At 35.8% G+C, this 23,813-nt stretch overlaps 1 protein-coding gene across 2 annotated transcripts; it reads left to right on the top strand.

Moving 5' to 3' along the window:
• The first annotated feature begins 2 nt into the window (after positions 1–2).
• Positions 3–23,201, top strand: itchb (itchy E3 ubiquitin protein ligase b). 2 transcript variants are annotated; one of them, XM_048177167.1, is made up of 24 exons: positions 3–149; positions 4,868–4,958; positions 6,481–6,622; positions 6,905–7,029; positions 7,322–7,456; positions 7,544–7,589; positions 7,800–7,975; positions 9,353–9,548; positions 9,985–10,080; positions 10,527–10,701; positions 12,514–12,583; positions 12,919–13,003; positions 13,439–13,567; positions 15,785–15,857; positions 16,004–16,075; positions 16,313–16,401; positions 17,206–17,365; positions 17,507–17,640; positions 18,009–18,149; positions 18,456–18,576; positions 19,299–19,403; positions 19,501–19,597; positions 20,669–20,741; positions 21,531–23,201. In XM_048177167.1, exons 2-24 carry the CDS (start codon positions 4,889–4,891, stop codon positions 21,628–21,630), a joined length of 2,610 nt encoding a protein of 869 aa, XP_048033124.1. In that variant the 5' UTR covers positions 3–149; positions 4,868–4,888; the 3' UTR covers positions 21,631–23,201. The 2 variants fall into 2 exon arrangements, with proteins under 2 accessions (XP_048033124.1, XP_048033125.1); XM_048177168.1 differs by lacking the exon at positions 3–149 and adding an exon at positions 2,125–2,763.
• Positions 23,202–23,813: the final 612 nt, after the last annotated feature.

Raw genomic sequence — 23,813 nt, 5'->3', positions numbered from 1 at the left:
CAGCGTCTTTGATGACGTGTTGCCGTGAAGATGGCGGAAGTTCATTCCTGATCTGAGCCGGAGTCGCTTGGTACGGATTCTGTAATAAACTATTTCAGGACGGATCGGTTCGGCTTCACGTCTCTCATCTGACCCAGAGACACATTCGGGTAAGAGACGGACATCTGATCGAGGCTGTGCTGTAGTTTACCGTGTATCTATGTGCGTTGCGTTACAGTGACACTGAGTCGTGTTGACAGGTTAACTAATCACTTTGACTATTTAAATCTTATATAAATAGCTCAGATCTGACAATGAGAGTCAGGGGGAATCAACAAGGTGCCTGAATATGTATATGTGGGTTTGTTGTTCACTGGTCATGTTCGGGTCATGTATGAACACATGTGTTATGTTAATACCCCCATGTCAGATGTACAGCTTTGAGTTTGTTGTTGGTTTTGGTTTCAGCTGATTTGATGATTTAAATATTTCCTAGCGAAACAGGTTTGTCCTGAAGCTGCTCACCTGTCCACCATTATCATTTGCTAAAAATACCGCGGTATTATTTTTCTAAAAAAACTTCCTAGTTACTACCGTTTTGTTATTTGTGATTAACCTCAACTGTCATGCAAAACAGAATGGTAATTCTTTGATATACACCATGTTATTAAAATGACCATGGTAATTACATGGTATTACAAGTGCTTCCTAGATTAAGGAGTTTTAAATCTTTTATATGAAAAGCTTAAATTCAAAAGGCAGCAAAATTTTATATGAATAATACAGTGAAAAATGTTATAATATCAATGTGTAAAGCATGTCGTTTTTATTGCATTATCATTGTTTTTTTATTCATTGTAGTACTTTACTTTTTTATTAATTTTTATAATTTTTTTTTTATAAAATGTATTAATTGATTATTCATTTATTTAAATAAGATTATTTTTTAATCAGTTTATTTAGTAATTTTTACATATTTGCACTTCTTATGTTTAGGGTTATTTATTTTAATATTTGTTATTTTAATAAATAATGCATTAACTAATTATTTATTTATTTAAATAACTGATAAGAACTAACAATAAGCAATATATTCTTACAAAATGTATTAACTTTTGTTGTTTTATGTACATTTTCGCATTCATATTCACAATGCATTAACTAATGTTAATAGATACATCTTTTGCTTCCTTGATTAAGGAGTTTTCAATCTTTTATATGAAACAAGGACACCCAAAATAAGATCATCCTAAAATTCAAAAGGCAGCTACATATTTTCATGTATAAAGACTATAATACCGTGAAAAAATAATAATATTATCAGTGTGTAAAACATGTAGTTTCTATTACATTATCATTACAACTTTACTTGTTGGTGTGTTAGCTTTTTTTCTGAAATTGTTTTCATAAAATGTATTTATTATTAATTTAGATTTTAGACATTTTTTAATCAGTTTATTTATTTTACATATTTGCACTACTTATATTTAGGGTTAGCGTTATTTATTTTAATGCAATTTTAATCAATTTCTTTTAATGTATTAAATTATTTTATTTAAATAAATAAATAATAATTAGTTAATGCAAATAACTTACAAGAACTAACAATAAGCAATATACTTTTTTACAAAATTGATAACTTTCGTTAATGTTTTATATACATTTTCACATTCATGTTCACAATGCATCAACTAATGTTAAAAAAATACAACTTTTGAGTGTTGAGATTAACATTTACTAAGATTGATAAATGCTGAAGAAGTACTGTTTAGGCCTACTAATGTTAACTAATATAGTTACCTGATTATCGTAGTGTTATTGGAAAATGTGGCTTTATCGCCCAATTAATCGAGGAAACAATCGACAGATTAATCATTTGCCAAATAATCAATAGTTTCAGACTGAGATTTGATTATAAAATGCAGTCACAATCAAATATTCCACACTTTTTTATAACAGTATTGTTGTGTTTTGAGAGATAAATGAGATTCAGTTTGTTTTTCCGATTAAAAAGTGCATTGCTATGCTGTTGCTAGGGTGTTCTGTGTGGTTGCTAGGTGGCAAATCTGATATCACTTGGGTTCTTCTGTGGGTGTTTTGTCGTCACAAACACTCCCGCCTTCTGACAGGTAGCCCCGCCCCCAAACTCACGTTAACGGTCGAGTCAGAAGTTGACATGTCGGGTCGCGCAAACTAACAGATCGGTATTTTGATTGTTTTGACTTCTCAGGAAGTCAAACCAACAAATGATTAACCTTGACTGAACATTACAGACAGTGTTGGTGTTGAGAAGGCGACATACAGCACCTTTCACAGGAAATATCAGACAGAATTAGAGCTTTGTGTTTCCTGTGGAGATTCTCTCGATGTCTGACTGACATTTAGATCATGAATTACCGTGTCTGTCGTAATCTCTAACCTGGAGGTTTAAAAACATGTCCGTGTTTCCTCTGGATTCGGCCCGTCGACTGTTATTGAGGAGCGACACACGATCAGCGATGAATAATTAACCCAGAGATCAGCTCGAGTGAAAGTTTATTCAGATCTCACTCTTGTGCGAGACACACGTGAGCGTCAGTTTGATTGTGGATGACGTCGTGACGTAACCGGAGGAGAAGTTATCGAGCGCCTGTAATCTGGGATCTATTTACAACAGAAACAGAGAAAGAAAGCGAACAACTCTTTCATTGATAGTATATGAAAGCATAATCTATTTTTTTCCCCACTTCAAAAAAGATGTTGTTGCACTGATTTGTGGATTAAGTTTCATCATTTTGGAATATGGTGAGCTTGATTTGTTTCAGTTCCTCTGTCATGCTGGATATTCCTTGAAAAAATTACATAATTGTTTTACTGTCTCGTAAAAGTCAACCAATCTGACCTAGTTTACTTAGAAACATTTACTGTTTTACTTCTTTGATTAAACGTGACAATAATGATTGTTCTTCTAAATAAAATAAATAATCAATCCTTTTATTATATATATATATATATATATATATATATATATATATATATATATATATATATATATATATATATATATTATTATTATTATTATTATTATTATTATTATTATAAGTATACTTAAAAGTATAGTCAAAAGTCTGACAGATCTTTAATAATGTTTTTTTTTTTTTTTTTTTAATTATACTTTTATTCATTAAGGATGCATTCAGTTTTGACATTAAATACATTGATAATTTCTGTGTCAAATAAGTGCTGCTCTTTTGAACTTCTTATTCACCAAAGAATCATGAAAACATGTTTCCACAAGAATATGAATCAGCACATCCGTTTTCAACATTGATAATAATCAGAAATGTTTCTTGAGTATCAAATCATCATATCAGAATGATTTCTGAAGGATCATGTGACACTGAAGACTGGAGTAATGATGCTGAAAATTCAGATTTGATCACAGGAATACATTACATTTTAACATATATTCACATAGAAAACAGTTATTTTAAATTGGAAAAATATTTTACAATTTTTACAGTATTTTTGATCAATGAAATGCAGCTTTTGTGAGCAGAACTTCTTTACAAAACATTATCCTCCATAAATGAATGTTAAAAAAAGATGTTAAAGGTGCAATATGTAAGATTTTTTCAGTTAAATATCCAAAAACCACTAGGCCAGTGTTACATATTTTGTTCACTTGAGTACTTGCAATATCCCAAATGTTTGCAACTATTTATAAATCGTGAGAAAATTGCAATTTTAACCAAGGCTGCGGGACGTGTGAGGAGTCACCTGTCAGTTGCGTCATACCCGCGTTACCCTCGGTTTCCAGTTTATTTTGTAGAAACCATGGAAACACCAAAGAGGCTTTAATATTTACATGTTTTAATAGACAAGGGAACAACTGTTTTGATATATTTATAGACAGAAAACTAATTATTGTTATATAGCTCAACATATTTAGTCTTATTATTTAAATCTAATTTTCTTGATTGTTTGCGAGTACCATACTTTACCACGCCTCAGAGAAAAACACTATTTTGTGAAGTAGCTAACATAGCATCATCTGATCCAGCTTAATTTTTAGTAACAGTAATACAGAATTTTCTCCATCATACAGTATGTTTTAAAATTATTTCCATGCCATTTATCAACACAATCCATCCAGCATTTAATATGATATTGTAAAATCGATCTATCTTACTGCAGTGTGTAACAGTGTCTCACAGCAGCCGCCGAGCGAACGCACAGAGTAACGTTATAACATCATTTTCAACACTCTCAAATGTATCTAATATGATAAACAGAGCTGCGTTACCTCATACTCATGACCGGAATAGCGGAAGCGGCGCTGGCGACTGTGTCATAATAAAAGTCCTACTGCTCGTCTGTTGCGCAGTCGCTCCAGTTCCTCGTTCAGCTCCACAACACTCGCTCCTGCTCTGCTTCATACTACAGTAACGTTAATAATCACATCCATGAACATGATTTCTTCCCGAGTCCTATCCCTATTCTTTTGCACCTTCTGTTGAGGTAAAGCCCACATGTCCCAAGATTCTGCGCTCAAAGTTGGCGTCATCAAGCTACTTCTTTGTTTTAAATAGGCTTCTAGCGACCTCTAGCGGACAGAAAATCTTACATATTGCACCTTTAAGGTGTCTTTGAAGTTACATTTTATTAGGGCTATTAATTTCTACATATTGCTTACCAAAATCTGTTGTAGAATAAGTGGGTTACAAGATTCATGCCATCAGATCTTTGAAAGACACTTGTCAATAAATTGCAGAAGTGTATATTGCTGTGTCTGACACTTTATACCCAACCAATCACGTTTGAAAGATGCACAGATGTGTGTGTTCCTCATCCAGAATCAGCTCATTGTTCATTATTAATATCTGTGTGTGTGTTGCTGTGTTTGCAGGTCTCAGCGTAGCTGTATGTCATGGCCTGCAGTGTCGCTAAAGCAGGTCCTGCTAATGGCTTCCCTATGAAAGCACAGCTGCAGATCACGGGTATGTTTGCATGTTTCCACCTGTGATTTATCTGATGGGACGTTCTTCCTCATGACTGCTTTAATATATGCTAATATTTCACTTCTAACAGTGGTGCACAGATCACAGTTTCCCCTCTCTGTCTCTGCTATCTCTACTATCTCTAATAAAAGCCCAAGTTGTTTCGCTTTAAATCATTGGGGATCTCCAAACTCATCAAACTATCTTCAGGAAATGTGCATGTTGTTTGTGCTTGACTGTCATTAATAAGTTAATGTAGCCAATACAAAAAAAATGCTACTTTCTATATAATATAGAAAGTTAATAAACTTCTTAATAGTTTAAATAAGTTAACATTCTTTTTCTGCGGCTTTGCTGAATTGCATAAAACACTAAACTACTGAACAATATTACTTGGATGATGATTGGCAGACCAACTTTGACCAAACAAAAAAACTTCATCTTAATTTCAAACATGTTTATTTCAGTTATCACAAAAATGTCTTGAAATTTTGCTCATATAGTGATCATAATATATTCAATGCTTCTGAATAATTTTACACTGTGAAATTACTTGTCATTATCAGAGGAGTTTTTTTTAAATTATAAATTTGAGCGATTTTTATTATTTAAAAATGTTTTATTATAATAAAAAAGATTTTAATGAAAGCTTTTTTTAAAAGGGCTAAACAAAACCATTTGATAAAAGGTTCTGCTATTTAGTAATTTATCACATTAAAGCAAAAAGTAACATTTTCACTTTTGTAACAAAATGCAAATTTATGCATATTTTTTGCACATAATTTTTAAGAGGTACAGAGACCCGTAATTTTACATTTAGCCTGTAAAATAAATTAATGTTAATTAATGGTAACAAATTACAATGTTTTAATATAAAAAAAAAAAAAAGTTTTAATAAAATAGAACATTTTTATAATATTTTTTTCCACAGTTTCTGTGGAGTACATCACTTTTGTAATAATATGCAAATTTATGCATATTTTCTCTACCTTATTTGTATAAGGTACAGAGACATGTAATTTTAAATTTAGCCTTGAAAATGAATTAATTATTAGAGGAATTTGTATTATTAGCAATTTATGAGACTTTAATATTTAAATAATATATATATATATATATATATATATATATATATATATATATATATATATATATATATATATATATATATATATATGGACTACAAGCATGTTTATTCACATGCATGTTTTATTAAAAATATTATTTAAAACATTTGAATTAATTTATAGTTTAATTATAAAATAAAAATGTTTTATTAAAATAAGATTTATTATTTTTTCCACATTTTCTGTGGAGTCTGCTTCACTTTTGTAATAATATGCAAATTTGTGCATATGTTATGCACAATATTTTTAAATGCAATGTGTTTTCAACATATTAATCTATTCCCTCGTACTTCCTCCTCAATAACGGCTGCTTTTCTAATGTTTAGGGTCACTTGCGTTTGCAGAAATCCATCAAAAATCATGTTGTTTTGACCATGTGTTCTTCCTGTTTGCAGTGATCTCTGCCAAACTCAAGGACAACAAGAAGAACTGGTTCGGCCCGAGTCCGTACGTGGAGGTGTGCGTGGACGGCCAGTCCAAAAAGACGGAGAAATGCACCAACACACACTCACCCAAATGGAAGCAGTCGCTCACTGTGTGAGTGTGATTTGATTTAGTACCAGTGCTAATGAGTGTTATTATGTAGCAAACACAGGCTTCACCGGCACATTGTCGTGTGACTCAGTTCTCTAGTAATGCTTTTATCCTCCCTACATGAAGTGATTGTTAAGAATGACGTCAGAACAGACTATAGACTCCATTATTAGTGGTGTTTGCCAAGTGCAATTGTGTGACTGTTGTTTTAAAGTTGAGTGTGTTTTCTTCCTCTCTAGATCTGCTTTCCAAGTTTATAATGTCTGTGTTGTTTTTGTCCATCAGGATTGTCACTCCATTCAGCAAACTGATCTTCCGTGTTTGGAGTCACCAGACGCTGAAGTCGGACGTTCTGTTGGGCATGGCCACCCTCGATGTCAGCGAGACGCTCAAGTCACATGACATGAAGAGTGAGTTTCTATGCTCTGACCCCAGAGCCACATTAACCACATTAAAGAGTGCAGTGCTCTATCAGCAGCCTGAGATCGAGTACTAGAGGCTTATTCTGTCTTATTTTAAAAGGAAATGAAAATCACTGAGCCTACATGAATTCTCCCTCCATTTTTTAGCTAAAGTCATCATTTTTTTGTTGTCAGAATACTGTTTTTCATATATTCATGTTTACCAGCTCGGACAGGAATTATATTATTGGACAGACAAGATTAGTATGTGATTTATATTGATTTTTGTTGTTTCGTTCAGTCTGTGAGGTTGTGCAGACGCTGCAGCTGTGCGCAGACAGAGATCAGACCGATAACATCGGCGATCTGTCCGTCTGTTTGGACGGTCTACAGGTGGATCCCGAAACGTTTCAGTTGGCCGAGGCCAACAGCCAGAGTCAGTCACTCTATTCGTTTGTATAACAATGCTATTTTAAGGTTTTACACTGAAAAGACCACAAATGACTCTTGTTATTTTTTCCAGGTTCTTTAAATGGCGAGTTGGAGCTTAATGAAGACTCCAGCAGAAGGTATTTCATATCAGTCATTAATTAACAGAAGTGTAAATGAAGAACTGGTCGTCTGTACACTGTTTCTTGTTGTTAGTGTGCTGATGGCAGTTTGATTGTACCAAAAATCATGAATGGAACCTGTGATTGGTTGAGGAGCATCACATGTCTGTAATCATACATGGTTTCGGATTTCTCCTGCTGATCTCCGGTGTCTTTCTCTCTCTGCAGTAGCAGGGATCCGTCCCCAACGGTCTCAGAGGGTATGGATCGGCCGTCTGCTCCTAACGGCCGTGTGAATGGAATGGACTCTCCCTCAGGGTCAGCCAGAGGGTCACGAAGCCAGAGACCGCCACGACCCTCGCGACCTCCCCCGCCAACCCCACGCAGACCCACGTCTTCCCCAGGTGAGACCGTCTGCTCATACACATTTAGGGCCTAAAACTAGCTTTTTGCCACACCAACCAATGGCCAGTCACTTAAGAAAATGTACCGGCCATAAATATTTTTCACCGGCCATAAAACCGTTTTTGAAAAAACAGACCGTAAAATTTAGATAACAGTGAAAATTCACAATTTTCTGGTACAGAATTTTAATAAAGTAATCAAATGTAATATCAAGTGATTTTTTTCTTTGTCTTTTGTTCAGTGATTGACACGGACAGCAGCAGGTTTATTAGGCTGCTGTCACTTTAAGAGCTGCACCGATCCAATATACTGATACACATGCGCTTTCTTTCTCAACTGTTTATGTTCAAGACATAACTGACTGTGTTTATGAGGATACTCTTCAATACAGGCATTTTTCAAGTGCAAGAAGACGTGAAAGAGAGTTTAATTCAGTATTCACGTGCCGTCTTGGGATGTGGCTTTCTGGGCTCGCTCTTCGGATGTTTGTGCATGGAAACCTTCCCACACAGCAAGTTATGAATTGAGTTTCCTTTCACGTCTTCTTGCGCTTGAATATTTAATTTGGCAAGTCTTAAACTGCATTGCTAAAATTCATAAAAATATTACAGTCCAACTGGCAATTGACACCGTTTTGTATACTCACCAACACTGATTTTTACTGGCATTTAGTTCTTGGTTAGTGTTAATTTTAGGACCTGCACGTTTTGTTATGATGTTTTGATGTTTAATGTTCTCCTTTTGCATGTTAAAATATATTAAAAAAATCAAAAACAAAGTCAGAAAAGTCCAAAATATCATCCAGACTGATTGGCCTGTTAACAGAAGTATGTAATTTCCAAAATCTACCAATAGTTTTGCCATCAGTAATGCATTTTGTGAATTTTTAGTAAATATTATGTCAAATAAATGTGCATTTAATTTTATGATTTTTTGATTTTACATTGTATACGCACTACCGTTTCTTAAAGAAGTCTCTTCTGCTCACCAAGGCTGTATTCACTTGATCAAAAATACAGTAAAAATTGTAAAATATTTTTACAATTTAAAATAGTTGTTTTCTCTGTGAATATATGTTAAAATGTAATTTATTCCTGTGATCAAAGCTGAATTTTCAGCATCATTACTCCAGTCTTCAGTGTCACATGATCCTTCAGAAATCATTCTGATATGATGATTTGCTGCTCAAGAAACATTCTGATTATTATCAATGTTGAAAACGGCTGTGCTGCTTCATATTTTGTCTGTTTGTGTTATTGAAAAAATTTGAGCTGACCACTATTGTGAAATGTTTGTTTTTTTTATTCCCTCATTGTTTTTGGAAGATTGCATTATGAAAATGGTGGTGAAATCCCCCCTCCCCCTCCTCTTTGCAGCTTCCTCTACTGGATCTTTTCCTGACGGCAGCGATTCGTCTCGTTCAGACACTCCAGTTCGTAATCCCTCTGGGGGAGGAGCCTCAGATTCTAGCCCCGCCCCCACAGTGGAGCAGCCTGGTAGGACGGCTCTCAGTGTAGTCCCCGCCCCCAGCAGGATTCCCAGCATGGTCAACACCGGACCTCTGCCGCCTGGGTATGACATTCATATGAACCAGAAACCGTTTGAGAGAATCTGCACGAGCCGTAACTGCACGTTTGGTTAATAAACAGAAGTGCCGGTTCCTCCTTACGTCACTTCCCAAAATACATGTTTTCCCTTTTATATTAAGTTTATTTTTCTTACCCCATTGGTGGATATTTTTCCTTGTTTTAAGCATAAAGTCACTTAATTTTTATCAGTATTTCAGGAAACAAGACATATGCTTCTCAAGTAAATGTATCTTAATTTAAGAATGATTAGATATTTGTACTGGAAAACACAACAAAAATACTGAGAAATCTTTTTATATATATATATATATATATATATATATATATATATATATATATATATATATATATATATATATATATATATATATATATACTGTACTGTGTGTGTGTGTGTGTGTGTGTGTGTGTGCTTGCAGTTGGGAGCAGCGTGTCGATCAGAACGGCCGTCTGTATTTTGTTGACCATGTTGAAAAGAGGACGACTTGGGAAAGACCGGAGCCTCTGCCAACAGGGTAGGAAACTGAGTAATGGGACACGCCCTTAAAAGAATGCACCATGCATACTTGACGCATGCCTTTAGCATATTTAAACGGTAGTCAGAGCTTGTCTATTTCAGATCGAGTTGCTTAATAGTTCAGGACCTAGACTGTTAATAAAGGCTTTATGTTTGGACAAATAAAATATTTTAAGAAAATTCAGCCTATATTTTTAGGATCACCTTTTTTTCCACAGCGATTAAGGGATTTGTAAAACTGCATATTTGCCTGAAAATATGCCTGAAAAACAAGTTGACTAATCAACTTATAATTAGGCTGGTTTCACCTGACCCACATTTCTTAGGGTGCGTTCACATAAAACATGCTCTTGGCTACACGAGCAGTGACTATATTATATTTAATGTTGTTTAAAATGTTAATGCTTAAATATTTTGGGCCTCAAAAGAGCTTCTCTCTTGTAGCTGGGAGCGGCGTGTGGATCAGATGGGACGGGTGTATTTTGTGGACCACATTACCAGAACCACAACATGGCAGCGGCCCACGATGGAGACGGTGCGCAACTACGAGCAGTGGCAGCACCAGCGCAGTCAGCTGCAGGGAGCCATGCAGCAGTTCAACCAACGGTTCATCATCGGGGTGAGAGACTTAAACACACTGATAGATCTGAAATATAAAGAAGACCTGGTATTAAGATGCGTTTTGGTTGATCGGATCATTCCCGTTTAAAACTGGTGTTTTAATCCGTCTCTTTTGTCCACTTTCGACCATTTCTGTCCGGATTTCTTTGAGGGGTGGGAATATATATGTTTTGTTTTTTTTCAGATCTTTTGATCTAATGGATGAAATAAGCTTGCGCAATTTACATATGAACGTGACCGGAGATGACGGAAAAACATACAAAGAGCATCAGCTTGCGTTTCTGCTCTGATGAGCCGAAAGACCAGCCAAACGCTGTGTGTGTTTAATCAGGACTGGTGAGAGAACATTGTGTCTTAAAACTAAACTTGCGTCTTCAGCCAACAAAGTGTCTAGTCTGGCTAGAGCTCTTCCCATAATGTTTACGCATTAGGTTACTAGGCAGAGAGTAGATAGTCTTTTGTGGTGTTTTTTAGGAGTTGGGCTAGACCTCTTACTTCCAGTGAGGAGACATTTTAGACAATGCTTCCAACTTTGTGGGATCAGTTTGGGGAAGACCCTTTTTTTCCCCAGTGTGACTGTGTCTCAGTACACAAAGCAAGGTTCATAAAGACATGGTTGGATGAGTTTTGTGTGGAAGAACTTGACTGGCCAGCACAAAGCCTTTGGAATATCCAAACCCCATCCGACACCTTTGGAATAAACTGGAATGTGGATTTTTAGTCTGGTTTTTCATCCAACATTAGTGCTTGATCTTACAAATGCTCTATGGGATTAGCAAAAATTCCTACAGAAACGCACTAAAATCTTGCGGAAAGCTTTCCCAGAAGAGTGGAAGCTGTTATAGCTGCAAAAGGGGAACCAACTCCATATTAAAGGGGACCTATAATGCCCCTTTTACAAGATGTAATATCAGTCTCTGGTGTAATATCAGTCTCTCAAGTCCCCCACTGATCCTTTATTATAGCTTGTCAAATTTGCCCCTATTTGGGTGTGAGCAAAAACACCGTTTTTGTGTGTGTCCCTTTAAATGCAAATGAGCTGCTGCTCCCCGCCCCCTTTCCAGAAGAGGGCGGAGCTTTAACAGCTCAACAAAAACAAAGCTGGAGAATCTCACGCAGCCAAAATGAGGATTGTCAGTAACGGTGTTCAGCCTTACATTGTTCAAACCGGAGTCGACACTGATGGAGAGACTCAGGAAGAAGTTACAACTTTTAGAATGAAACTGGACGTTTCTGAATGGTTAGTGGATAAATTGATGTAGTTGCTGTGGAGTTGATTCAACTCATCCACTAGCATGTGCCGTCATGTTCATCTTTTGTGCAAATCCAGTGTTGAATTGACCCTCGTTTGTGAAGCAGTCCGGCGTAAATGACGGCATGACAACAACACTCTACTACAACAACTCTTCCTCTTCTCTAAAGCAGCCCAACATGGCCCCGCCCCCTTTGTTGTGTGTTCTTGGGGGCGGGATTTATGTAAATTTTGGGGTTTGTGATGTCACCAACCCAGGAAGAAGCTCGTTGTAGTCCCTACCAGCCGTTTGTTGTAGTCCTTAAAGTGATTTCTGTAAAAGAAAATATCTCTCTTTGCATTGAACTTTGAGCGTCGTATCTTTGCAGATGTTGTTTATGATCAAACAGAAACATTACACACTAACTAAAATTAAAAAAGTGAAATCATAATCACGAAACCCTGTCTATGTGAGGTCAGTCCCTGTTGGTGTAATGGTCAGATGTCCCAATAGTTTTGTCCATATAGTGTATGTATTATGCAGTTAGCAATAATGTTTTCCTTTGTGTTGTTCTGTAGCTGCAGGATCAGGCTTCAGCCACCCAGAATAAGGAGTTTGACCCGCTGGGACCTCTGCCACACGGATGGGGTGAGAGAGCGACAAACTTTCCTTTCATCACCAGGAGAAACCGCTGTGAAAACCTCTGTAAAATGCTGGACTAGCAGCCCCTCTTTATTGTTCTGGTATCATCTGCACCTGCAAAGCAGCACTAAAATTAGCCACTACATCCTTCAGTGTCCCAATTTAACAAATGAGAACCGCTTGCTCCATGCTGCAAACCAGCTGGTGAAAATAGCTCAGAAGCTGAAAATAGCTTTGAATGATTTGTTTGAGGCAAAGTTTGCAAAGGTTTAATCACATCTTTCTTGGCTCCATTATTTCTTACTGTCCTCCTGGTATCTCCTTCTGTCTCTCTCTCTCAGAGAAGAGAACCGACTCTAATGGCAGAGTTTACTTTGTTCATCACCCGACCAGAACGACGCAGTGGGAGGATCCGCGCACTCAAGGGTCAGATCCTCTTTATCTTTTTCCTCTGAACGGTTAATACTCACTAATGAATAGTTAGCCTTATCTAAAGCAATAATCCACAAGAGACTGTGTGTTATTCATAATTACAATGGTGTTTAAAACCCTCCAAAATGCCACAGAGAGACACAATAAAGCACTATAAAGGACATTTATGACCTTCAATGTAAAATAACTCATCCGACAACTCGTATAATCACCTGCTTTAATGCTAAGCTTCAGAAACTTGACTCAGAAGTTTTCTTGTTGGTCTGTGAGTTAATCTTCCACAAAATGTGGACATTGTCCTGTAATTTCCGCCAGCGGTGTGAATATGTCCAAAATAATACATTGACTCATTAAAGGTCTGAAGGTCTGAAGAATCATAAACTGTTGCTTATTAAAGTGTTATCATGGCTCTGTTTTTGTGTTGTGCAGTTTGCTAAATGAGAAGGCGCTGCCTGAAGGTTGGGAGATGAGGTTTACAGTCGATGGCATCCCTTACTTCGTAGATCATAACCGGAGAACCACCACTTACATCGACCCACGGACTGGAAAGTCCTCCCTGTAAGTGCAAATCTCCATCAAACACTTAGTGCTTGATAAACCTGCAGAGAAATTTATGAAATTTATGTCACACAGTTAGAGGATCTTAGAAGTCGTCAGTTTATCACACTGAGCATCTATAATGGCAAGTGCTGTCAAAATTAGCACGTTAATGCATGCAATTATTTTTTTCAGTTTAACACGTTAAAAAAATATTTAACGCATTTAATGCAAGCATCCATTTTTCCATCATAATTTGGCTAGCATTACATTATATGATCACGCTCTTATTCACGTGAATACTTTTAAACCATTCAAGCGCCACAAGACAAACGATAACGTGCTGTCTGTGAATGTCATGTCATGTGACACACACACGACTCGTGTGCACAGAAATCGAACCCCTTAAGCCGATTTCGCTTCTCTGTTTGCGATCAGTTTGCGATTAAGCCGCTAAACTGCGGGAAAGAGGTGATACGCAAACTAGGCTGTATAAAGCAAACCAGCGTCTTGCTAGTAAAGTTTTGATGGATGAGGATTGCAATCAAGGTAAAGATGATTGCGGTGACGTAAAAGAGTCATACAGTAAGCACAAGTTATATTGATGTGCAAACAAACTGTGTATATGTGCTCTCGACTAAACACAGCATCATACACATGCCAAATCAAAACATGATCCTGAATGTGTGTGGAAACGACGTGAATGTACTGAAATGTGTCTGTGCAACATTCACATAGTTTCCACACACATTCAGGATCATGTTCTGATTTGTCATGTGTATGATGCTGTGTTTAGTAATTCTGAATGGATCCGTGTACTGTAGTATATGCAGTCAGGTCAAGACAGTTGCTTGTTTTTTTGGCATCTCCATGAGGTCCTGTTTAGTATCGCAATTTGACACGTCTAAAATGTAAACACGCCCTAAACAAGCTCTTTGCTGTTGCCCTGTACACATATGAGTATGAATTATATGGACTTCTTGTATCATTTGGTTATTAGGTGTACTTTTGGAGTCTCCAAGTGTCCTTTTTTGGAAAGACACCTATATTTACCTTAAAAAAAAGTTTGCAGAAAATACAGTTTTGTTAGAATCACCCTTCAATCTGATAGTTTACTTTGCTGTATATTGCAAATGATGACAAAATAAACGTATTAAACAAGATAAATGATGTATGCTTAATTTCACGATCAGTATGCGATAAAAATTTTTTATCTATTGACAGCCCTGGTATAAATCCTACATGTAATTTATGACCTTGAGGCTGGCCTGAGAGATTCATAGTGCCTGTTCATTTGATTTAGCTTAGAGATGATGATCTCTTTGTGCATCATCATAACAGGAAAAACAGGTTTGTGTGTGAAACTGCATTCGATTGTTATCTTCCGTGATGAGTCAGCTCAGAGAACACAAACGCACCTCTCGCTGTCGAGCTGGAGAATGTGTGCATCGATTAACATAAGGTGTTTTTAAGGTACAAAGCGATCCTCTACGTCAGAGGAATGTGAGACGTGCTTCTGATGACACAATATTCTCAGGAAAACAAACATCTGTGCTTGTCGTTACCCGTCATGAGCGTCAGAATAAAGGCTCACGGAATCTAGATAAGACTTTTATTGGGATTTTTTTCACCATGAGAATGAGTGATTCAGCTGTTCTGGGTTCAGTTCCTGGATGTTTGTGAAGTAACCAGGCAGGTTTAGCAGGCAAAGCAATTTTACTAAAGTCATTTTCATATTTTGATGTTAAATGAAGACATGATAGAGACAACAAAACACTTCTGTGAATGTGTAATTTTTCACATTACAAAAAATGTATTGAAAATTTAAGATTCAATACATTTAGACAAATTCAGCAAGTAATTTGTTTCTGATTACTTGTTTACAATTTTTTTTTGTGATTTACAGTTTAATTCATTTCTGAAATCCAATTCAAATGGATGACTTCATTGCATGATTATTTTTGTGTGCAAACCAGTGAGGACTACAGAATAGAAACATGAAACGTTTTTTCATCTTTCACTGAGTCTTTGTGTCATATCACATTAAATTTACAATGAAGAATCACAACCAGCCTAAAAAAAAATCTTTTTTGCCACGGTGCTGTAGATTTAGTGGTTTGGTGACTGTACAGATCAAGCTAGGACTAGTCCTGAACAAAATATAAAGCCGTTTTTAACAGACTTTTATCTTTGATTCTCTTTATATAATGAACTATTTCACTCTTTCTTTCCCCTCAGTGAGAACGGCCCTCAAATCACATACGTACGAGACTTCAAAGCCAAAGTTCAGTACTTCAAATTCTGGTGTCAGGTGAGGGTTTCCTTCAGTTCTGCATATTTCATCCAGTGTTATTATTAATGGATAAATACAAAAAAATAATGAACAAACATCTGAAGATGTTTGGAAAAAAAATTATGATAATAAAATTTTGTTTTGTTTTTACATTTTCATTATAGCAATTAGCGATGCCACAGCACATAAAGATCACCGTCAGCCGCAAAACGCTGTTTGAAGACTCGTTCCAGCAGGTACTGCAGTCCGAGTTCAAAATAAACCATGGTTATGGTAAAGCCATGCTGCTTTGTAAAACCAGATCACTGACATATCCCAGTGTTAAAAGGTTCTCAGTGGAGCTGTAATCCAGGAGCAGGTTTAACCTGTGACTGTGGAGCATGTACATTTCTTTAAACGCTTCAGGCGTCTGCACAGTTTGCGGCTCGAGTCTCTGAGATGTGAAATGACGTTGTTCTGGTGTCTGTCTGCAGATCATGAGTTTCAGCGCTCAAGATCTCCGCCGCAGGCTGTGGATCATCTTCCCCGGGGAGGAGGGGCTTGACTATGGAGGCGTGGCAAGGCAGGTTTCATATTTCACTCTTTCTGGAGAAGAAATACCTAATCAAATCATTATGTGCCTGCTGACAAATATTTTGGATATTTTTGACAAATATTTTGGCTTAAGACGATCTACAGTGTTTATAATTATAATTATATATATATAATTGAATACGTTTATTCCTGTGATCAAAGCTGAATTTTCAGCATCATTACTCCAGTCTTTGGTATCACATGATCCTTCAGAAATCATTCTAATCATGCTGATTTGCTGCTCAATAAACATTTCTGATTATTATTATCCAAGCATTTATATCATTAATACAAGCTGATATGGAGTTGGTGTGGAAAGGAGCATTGTGTTGAGAACGGATACAGAGTTGGGTGTCATCTGCATAGCAATGGAAGTTGAAGCCATGATGATGGATAATATTACCTAATGGAGAAGCATGAAGATGATGAACTGTAAAGGCCCGAGAACAGAACTCTGGGGAACACCATGTGAGACAGGGGCAGTAGTGGACTTAGCCTGCCAGTTAGAGATGTAATGCTGATGGTCAGACAGGTAGGAAGTGAACCAGTTCCAGAAATACCAAGAGCAGAGGGTTGTGAAATTGTGTCAAAAGCAGAGGAAAGAGCAGCGACAACTTTTTCATGCGGCTTCGAAAGAAACGGAAGATTTCGAGATTGGTCTGTAATTGGCCATGTCAGAAGGGTTGAGAGTTTCTTTATGACAGGTGTGACAGCTGCAGTTTTATATAGCATCACTTGTGTGTAGACCTCGTGTAATGCTTTAAAAATAATGCTTGTTGTCTGTTTCGTGCAGGGAATGGTTCTTCCTGTTATCCCATGAGGTGTTGAACCCTATGTACTGCCTGTTTGAGTACGCTGGCAAAGACAACTACTGCCTTCAGATAAACCCCGCCTCCTACATCAACCCCGACCACCTCAAATACTTCAAGTTCATTGGACGCTTCATCGCCATGGTAATGTTGTTTCACCATATTTTGTCATTGTCAGATTGTATTCCAAGTGAGGAGATTATTTTTTGTTTGATAACTGGATTTCATAACTGGAATGAAACTATGTGGTGCCAATTTAATTTTTTTTTTTCCTGATTCCTGTAGGCCTTGTTTCATGGAAAATTCATTGACACAGGCTTCTCGTTGCCGTTCTACAAGCGCATCCTAAACAAACCCTGGGCTCTAAAAGACCTGGAGTCCATTGACCCGGAGTTCTACAACTCCCTCATCTGGATTAAGTCAGTTTACCTGCTTTACTGTACTCATGAATATTCATTAAGAATAAGTATAATGAATTAAAGTCTGAATGTGGTACTATGGAACTTCAGTACATAGGCTACCATAGTTGTGATTGATTACCATATTCAAGCACGATTGATATTTACATAGTACTCCAAGGTACTTTTTTTTTTTATAAATATATACACATTCAATATACATATTCATATAAATATAATTTTTAGATTATTTACAGTCAATCAATAAATACCATCCATTCATACACCCATTCAAATGATCGCCCCAAATCATTATATATGGGTACTTTTGTTAGTCCTTTTGTTAGAGTCACGAACGCCTCTCAAAGTGTATATGTGTGTTGTGTCAGGGATAATAATATCGAGGAGTGTGGTCTGGAGATGTTTTTCTCAGTGGATAAGGAGATCCTGGGTGAGGTGTCAACTCACGAGCTGAAGCCGGACGGCGGGAACATCCAGGTCACAGAGGAGAACAAGGAGGAGTACATCAGGTGCCGCTCTGCCCGTCTCTCAGTTTCACAATTAAATGCTCTTGATGCTAATTAAAGCCAAGCCCCACACTGACACACATAAAGCCCTCTAGATGCTTTAGTACAGCTGATGATGTTGTTATTATTTTAAAGGGTTTTATTTGTTATACTTGTAAAAATCCAATTAGTGCTCATATTATAAAGGAGCTCAGCCTGATTTTCCATTTCCCTCATTTCAGTGCCGTCACACTAGATCTGTTCCAAAACGTGTATATATAAAGTTGTTCAGTGTTTGTTGGTAGTAAATGTCCTGTTGTATGTGTTCAGGCTGGTGGCGGAGTGGCGGCTGTCTCGTGGTGTCGAGGAACAAACTCAAGCATTCTTTGAAGGATTTAATGAGGTTCTTCCACAGCAGTACCTGCAGTATTTCGATGCCAAAGAGCTGGAGGTAAGAGACGCTGATTTAAAATCCCATAAATCCCTGCTGCCTTAACAATAAAATTTAAAGGGGACCTATTACGCCCTCTTTTGGTCTCTACTAGAACAGGTTTTCATGCTTGAATGTTCAAAAAACACATTATTTTCTCCATATTCTCCATTGTTGCAGCTCCTCTCTTCCCAATCTGTCAGTAACGCTCTGTTTAGTTCCTGTCTCTATGAATTCCCTCCTTCTGAAAAGCACAATGTGCTCTGATTGGTCAGCTGGATCAGTGTGTTGTGATTGGTCAAGCGCTTCGAGTGTGTTTGGGAAATGTCCCGCCCCTTACCATAACTGACAGTTTCAACACACTACTAATTAACTCAACCAGGCCCCGCCCCTTTATTCTGTGTATGAATTATTTAAATGAGGAATATTGTGACGTGTCCGTTCCCGGAAGAAAACTCAAGACTACAATGGAGGCGTTTCAGGGAGTTCAGAAACAGTGATGCTGATATAGAGAATAACTCCCGCTGGAGCAGATCTTTTTCAGGCTCAAACAGCAACATTACACACTAAAGAAAGATGAACAGAGAAAAAAGCATAAGAGGTCCTCTTTAAGCATATCGTTAAGTCATAAAATTGGATAACAAAATGCAGTGACATTAAGATATATTTACAGTAAGTGTGCAAATAATTTTCTTTTGCAAGTATTCAGTATTTAACTTTTTTTTTTTTTTTTTGTATTGTAGGTGATGTTGTGTGGTATGCAAGAAATAGATCTGAATGACTGGCAGAGAAACACCATCTACAGACATTACACCTCCTCCAGTAAACAAATTTTGTGGTTCTGGCAGGTACTGACACAATTATCTCCTTAAAACAGTGAAGTATTTTAAATTAGGAATCATTTAGTTTGCTCCGAGTTTTAATACAATCTATCTTTCTCTCCAGTTTATTAAAGAGATGGACAATGAGAAGCGCATGAGACTGTTGCAGTTTGTCACCGGTACCTGTCGTCTGCCTGTGGGAGGCTTTGCAGACCTGATGGGTGAGTTGTTTTGGATGCACATCTGTTTTTATTTACATAACAACATGAAATAGCATGCTCTATGCATTAACTTCTATAATGTGAGTTACGGCAAGACACTACAGGTGAATAGGGTAAAAAAATAAATAAATTTATAGATATAACCCTACTTTCACCAATCATTACTTAATCACAGTACATGAAGACAGTTGTTTTGTTTTACAAGTTTTCTGAAATGTTATGTTTAAATATGCAAATGATAAAAATATGCACTAATTCGCATACATTTTCAGAAAATAAATCTGAACATTGGATAAAGCCAGGTTCAAAATTCTTGTTTGATTTTGTTGACATATTAGAGTTAAAGGTTTTTACTGAGGGGATTTTCAATATCTTTTTTTATCACTCTATAAATCAGAAAATACTGTCAACAGCCAGAAAAAATAAGTTTTCACCATATATTTATGAATAATATGTTGTATAAAACCAGGTGAATGATATATGAACAAACCCCACAGTAAAAACCTTCAGAATATTGATAGGAATAAAACTCTAAAATTTGGTGTATGTAAGTGCTATATTTAAAAAACTTTTAAATATAAGTATTGTAACTGAAATCTACAGAGGCAAATACATAAAGTGAAATAAAATAAACACTTAGGTGTGTATTTATTTCCACGTCTAAAATAAAACACAAGCAAACATCTCACAACTGACCAGTGCATTAAGACAGTGGTAACAGTGGTTTTGCCTGTAGTGTCTTTCCTTAAATTAAAATAATGTAAAATAATGTAGGATTGGACTTTATCCAATCAAGATTTGATTGAATCATGGATGATAGGCTGTTTAATATTATTTTGTCCTGCCAACATAGCCTTGGTTATGTCAGCAGATAACAAATGTTTCATATTTTGATGAATAGTTATGATAAACATTTATTAGGAATGTAAATAGCATCAGTTCTATGTTTTTGGGACATTTTGCAATAGGTCACAAAAAACTGCTCTTGGTCTTAAAAAAAAAAAAAAAAGAGCTGCATAAAGATAAATTTTAGTGTAGAGATTTGTTTGAGTTTTGTTTGTTTGGTCACAGGGAGTAACGGAGCACAGAAGTTCTGCATCGAGAAGGTCGGGAAAGAGAACTGGCTTCCCCGCAGCCACACATGGTACATAACCTCACTTCATCTGAAAAGAGCTGTTCACGTTTCTTATGATGTAATCTGTTATTGAATAGTTTTGTTGTTTAACCATTATTGTGGTTGATGTCATTATTATAATTTTAAAGATATTTTGAAAATATTTATATATTTTTATAATTATGTATATTTATATATTTTTTATTTATTAGTGCTTTATTGTTTATATGGTAACACTTAACAATAAGATTCCACTAATATTAATAAACTAATATTAACTTGGTTTCCGTTAATTAATAAAAATACTGGTCTATTAAATAATATAAATTATTATAAATTATATTACAATAAAATAACAGATACAGCTTTTGATTTTAATAAGGTATTAAAATAGACTTTTGAAGTGTTTTTCATCGTTAGTTCACATTAACTAATATAGTTAAATGAAAACCTTATTGTAAAGTTTTACTATTTACATTTAGTTTTAATAATTTAATAATTTTGTCTAATTGTTTATTCAATAATTATTATATAAATTGTTAAATAATTATTGAATGTAATTAGTTGTAAATCTTAAAGTGTGTTTATTGACTACTTTATTTTGAAATTAATAAATTGATAACTCATTCCTCATTGTTGACACTGTTTCATATACTTATGTAATTATTTACACATTTGCATTATGTATTCATACCTGTATAGTGCATATAATAATCATCTTAAATACCACCAATAACTATTCAGATTGTAGTGCAGCATATACAGTAGTCAGTGTTGATATCAGACCTGTAAATGTTTCTGCTTTTCTTTCTGCTCCAGTTTCAATCGTCTGGATCTTCCGCCATACCGGAGCTACGAGCAGCTGAAGGAGAAGCTGATGTTTGCCATTGAGGAGACGGAAGGTTTCGGACAGGAGTGAGATGCTAACACACACACACACACACACACACACACTAATTTAACTGAGAGGACAGACCATGACTCGATGATCCGGCACACCAGTGCATTATGGGAAAATGGGGGTTTCTGCACTCACCTGTCACTTGGTATTCATTTTTATATTCCCCGTGAGACGAAGAGGGCTTTATGCAAGCGTGTAAGATACGTGACTTTGATGTTTCTACATGTGATTAATCCATCAAGACTTCTGAAGTACGGAGAGCTTTCCTCTACGACTCCAGGTGAAAGACCAGAACGATCGTACTGATTCACGAGAGCTCTGTGAATGTGTGTTTTTATGTTTGCAACCCTATGACGGGTCTCCTCCTCGTGCCTTTTTTCCTCACTGTCATCCAAAACAACTGGGTTGTTAAAGTGTAGCACTCTAAAACAGCAGGAGCGTCAGTCCAGAACCTGATCGCTTGTTGCACGACTGACCAAAATATTCATTCAAACTGTCAAGAAATGCCTGTTTTCATCCCAAAATCAAAATCAAAAATTAAGAAAATGTATTTTGCATTGAAATTAGGGACCATTTAGATATTTTTCATTGTGACTTTGATATATAATACTAATAATAAATATTTTTTATTTTATATATAATAAAAAATATCTTTTTTCTTTTCTTTTTTTAATTTATATATCTTGATTTTGTGGTGAAATATGGCCATGACATTTCTAAAATTCTGAAAAAAAAAATTACTAAAAGTTCCAATGATTTAGAAGTAGAGCCTGAAGTTCTTGCACATCGCCTCTGGTGCGTTTAATTTCACGCTCTGGTTCTTGAGCACAGATTCACATTACTGAATTATTTCTCTGAAATTGTGTCATTTTTGATGCACAACAGACGTGGCACTGGCCTTGAATCCCTGAAGCGCTAATGTGAGTTTATTTTGGGACTAAAATTGGGAGAGTGCAGTATTTATTACAGGTACACGCGTCAGACCGACAGCGGAGTATCGAGCGCTCTAGTTCTATAGGGCGGTTGCTTTTTAACACATTTCTGGAAGCTCTTTGGCTGTTCAGACTGTAGTTTATTTCATGTTTTATCAATTATTTGAAGTGATACTTGTCTAAACCACTGGAGCACAAAAGCCCCGCTTATAGTGTACAGCTGTGCTTCGGTGCATTGCATTATGGGTAGTAATCAAGGCTCATATGGATGACTGTTTGAATTTCAGAAAAAAAAATAAAAAATCAACATCAAATATTTATTTAAACAGTTCTTTTTATCCAAATTACCCTGTTTGAATGATTATTTAACTAGTGAAATTCCCGGGACGATGGTTTATAAACTGACATGGCTTTCATTTTGACTTTTATTTCCGACTGATCCATGTAAACCAAACCACTTTAACTCTGTATATGAACTGAATCCTGTACATGTGTGAATACTCTCCTCTCTGTTCTGATGAAAAATTATGATTTTAGTATTAAAGTAGAAGCGACTGCTTTCACTGTCGTTTCAGAGTTTATTTACTAGAGTTGATTTGTATGTATAGTCAAATGTGAAAAGATGTTCAGCAGCAGAATAAAGAATTCTATGGGAAATGTCTTGTTTGGTGTGTTTATTTATGAGATCTGGACTCTGTTCGTAATGCGAGAAAAGGAAAAATCCACATGGGATGAGATGTTATTTTAAAAGTTAAAGTGCTATTAACTCGATACGGCATCTTAAAAACACTTATGGCAAAAACCTTACAAAACGATCCACAGGCAGCCAATGACAGACTGTATCCAGAGACACTTTTTTTTCTTTTTAGCTTTATTTTTATTTTAGTTTCAGTAATTTTAGTACTCAAACTTAAAAAACAGAAATTAGAAATGTTGCCTTGGCAAATAACTGAAATAAAATGTATTAATATTTTATAAAAATATATTAATATTTAGTTTTTTTTAGATCTAGATTATTTAATTTTTATTATATAAATGGTAATTATAATATATCTTTAGAATTAACTTATTTTTTTAGCTTTAATTTAGTTTTAGTAATTATGTGCTGATTTTATATATATATATATATATATATAATCAGGGCTGGGCATTGATACGAAATTTCACAATTTGATTTTGATTCAATATTGATTAATTGGGGACTATCAAGTACAGTACATGGCAGATAAAATATGCTTAAGTTAAAGTTTTTCATCTAATATTTATATA

The sequence above is a fragment of the Megalobrama amblycephala genome, linkage group LG24 (genome assembly GCF_018812025.1).
Source record: "Megalobrama amblycephala isolate DHTTF-2021 linkage group LG24, ASM1881202v1, whole genome shotgun sequence".
In the NCBI taxonomy this organism is placed as follows: domain Eukaryota; kingdom Metazoa; phylum Chordata; class Actinopteri; order Cypriniformes; family Xenocyprididae; genus Megalobrama; species Megalobrama amblycephala.
Note: the sequence above shows the minus strand (reverse complement) of the source record. Positions and strands in the feature narration are given on the sequence as shown.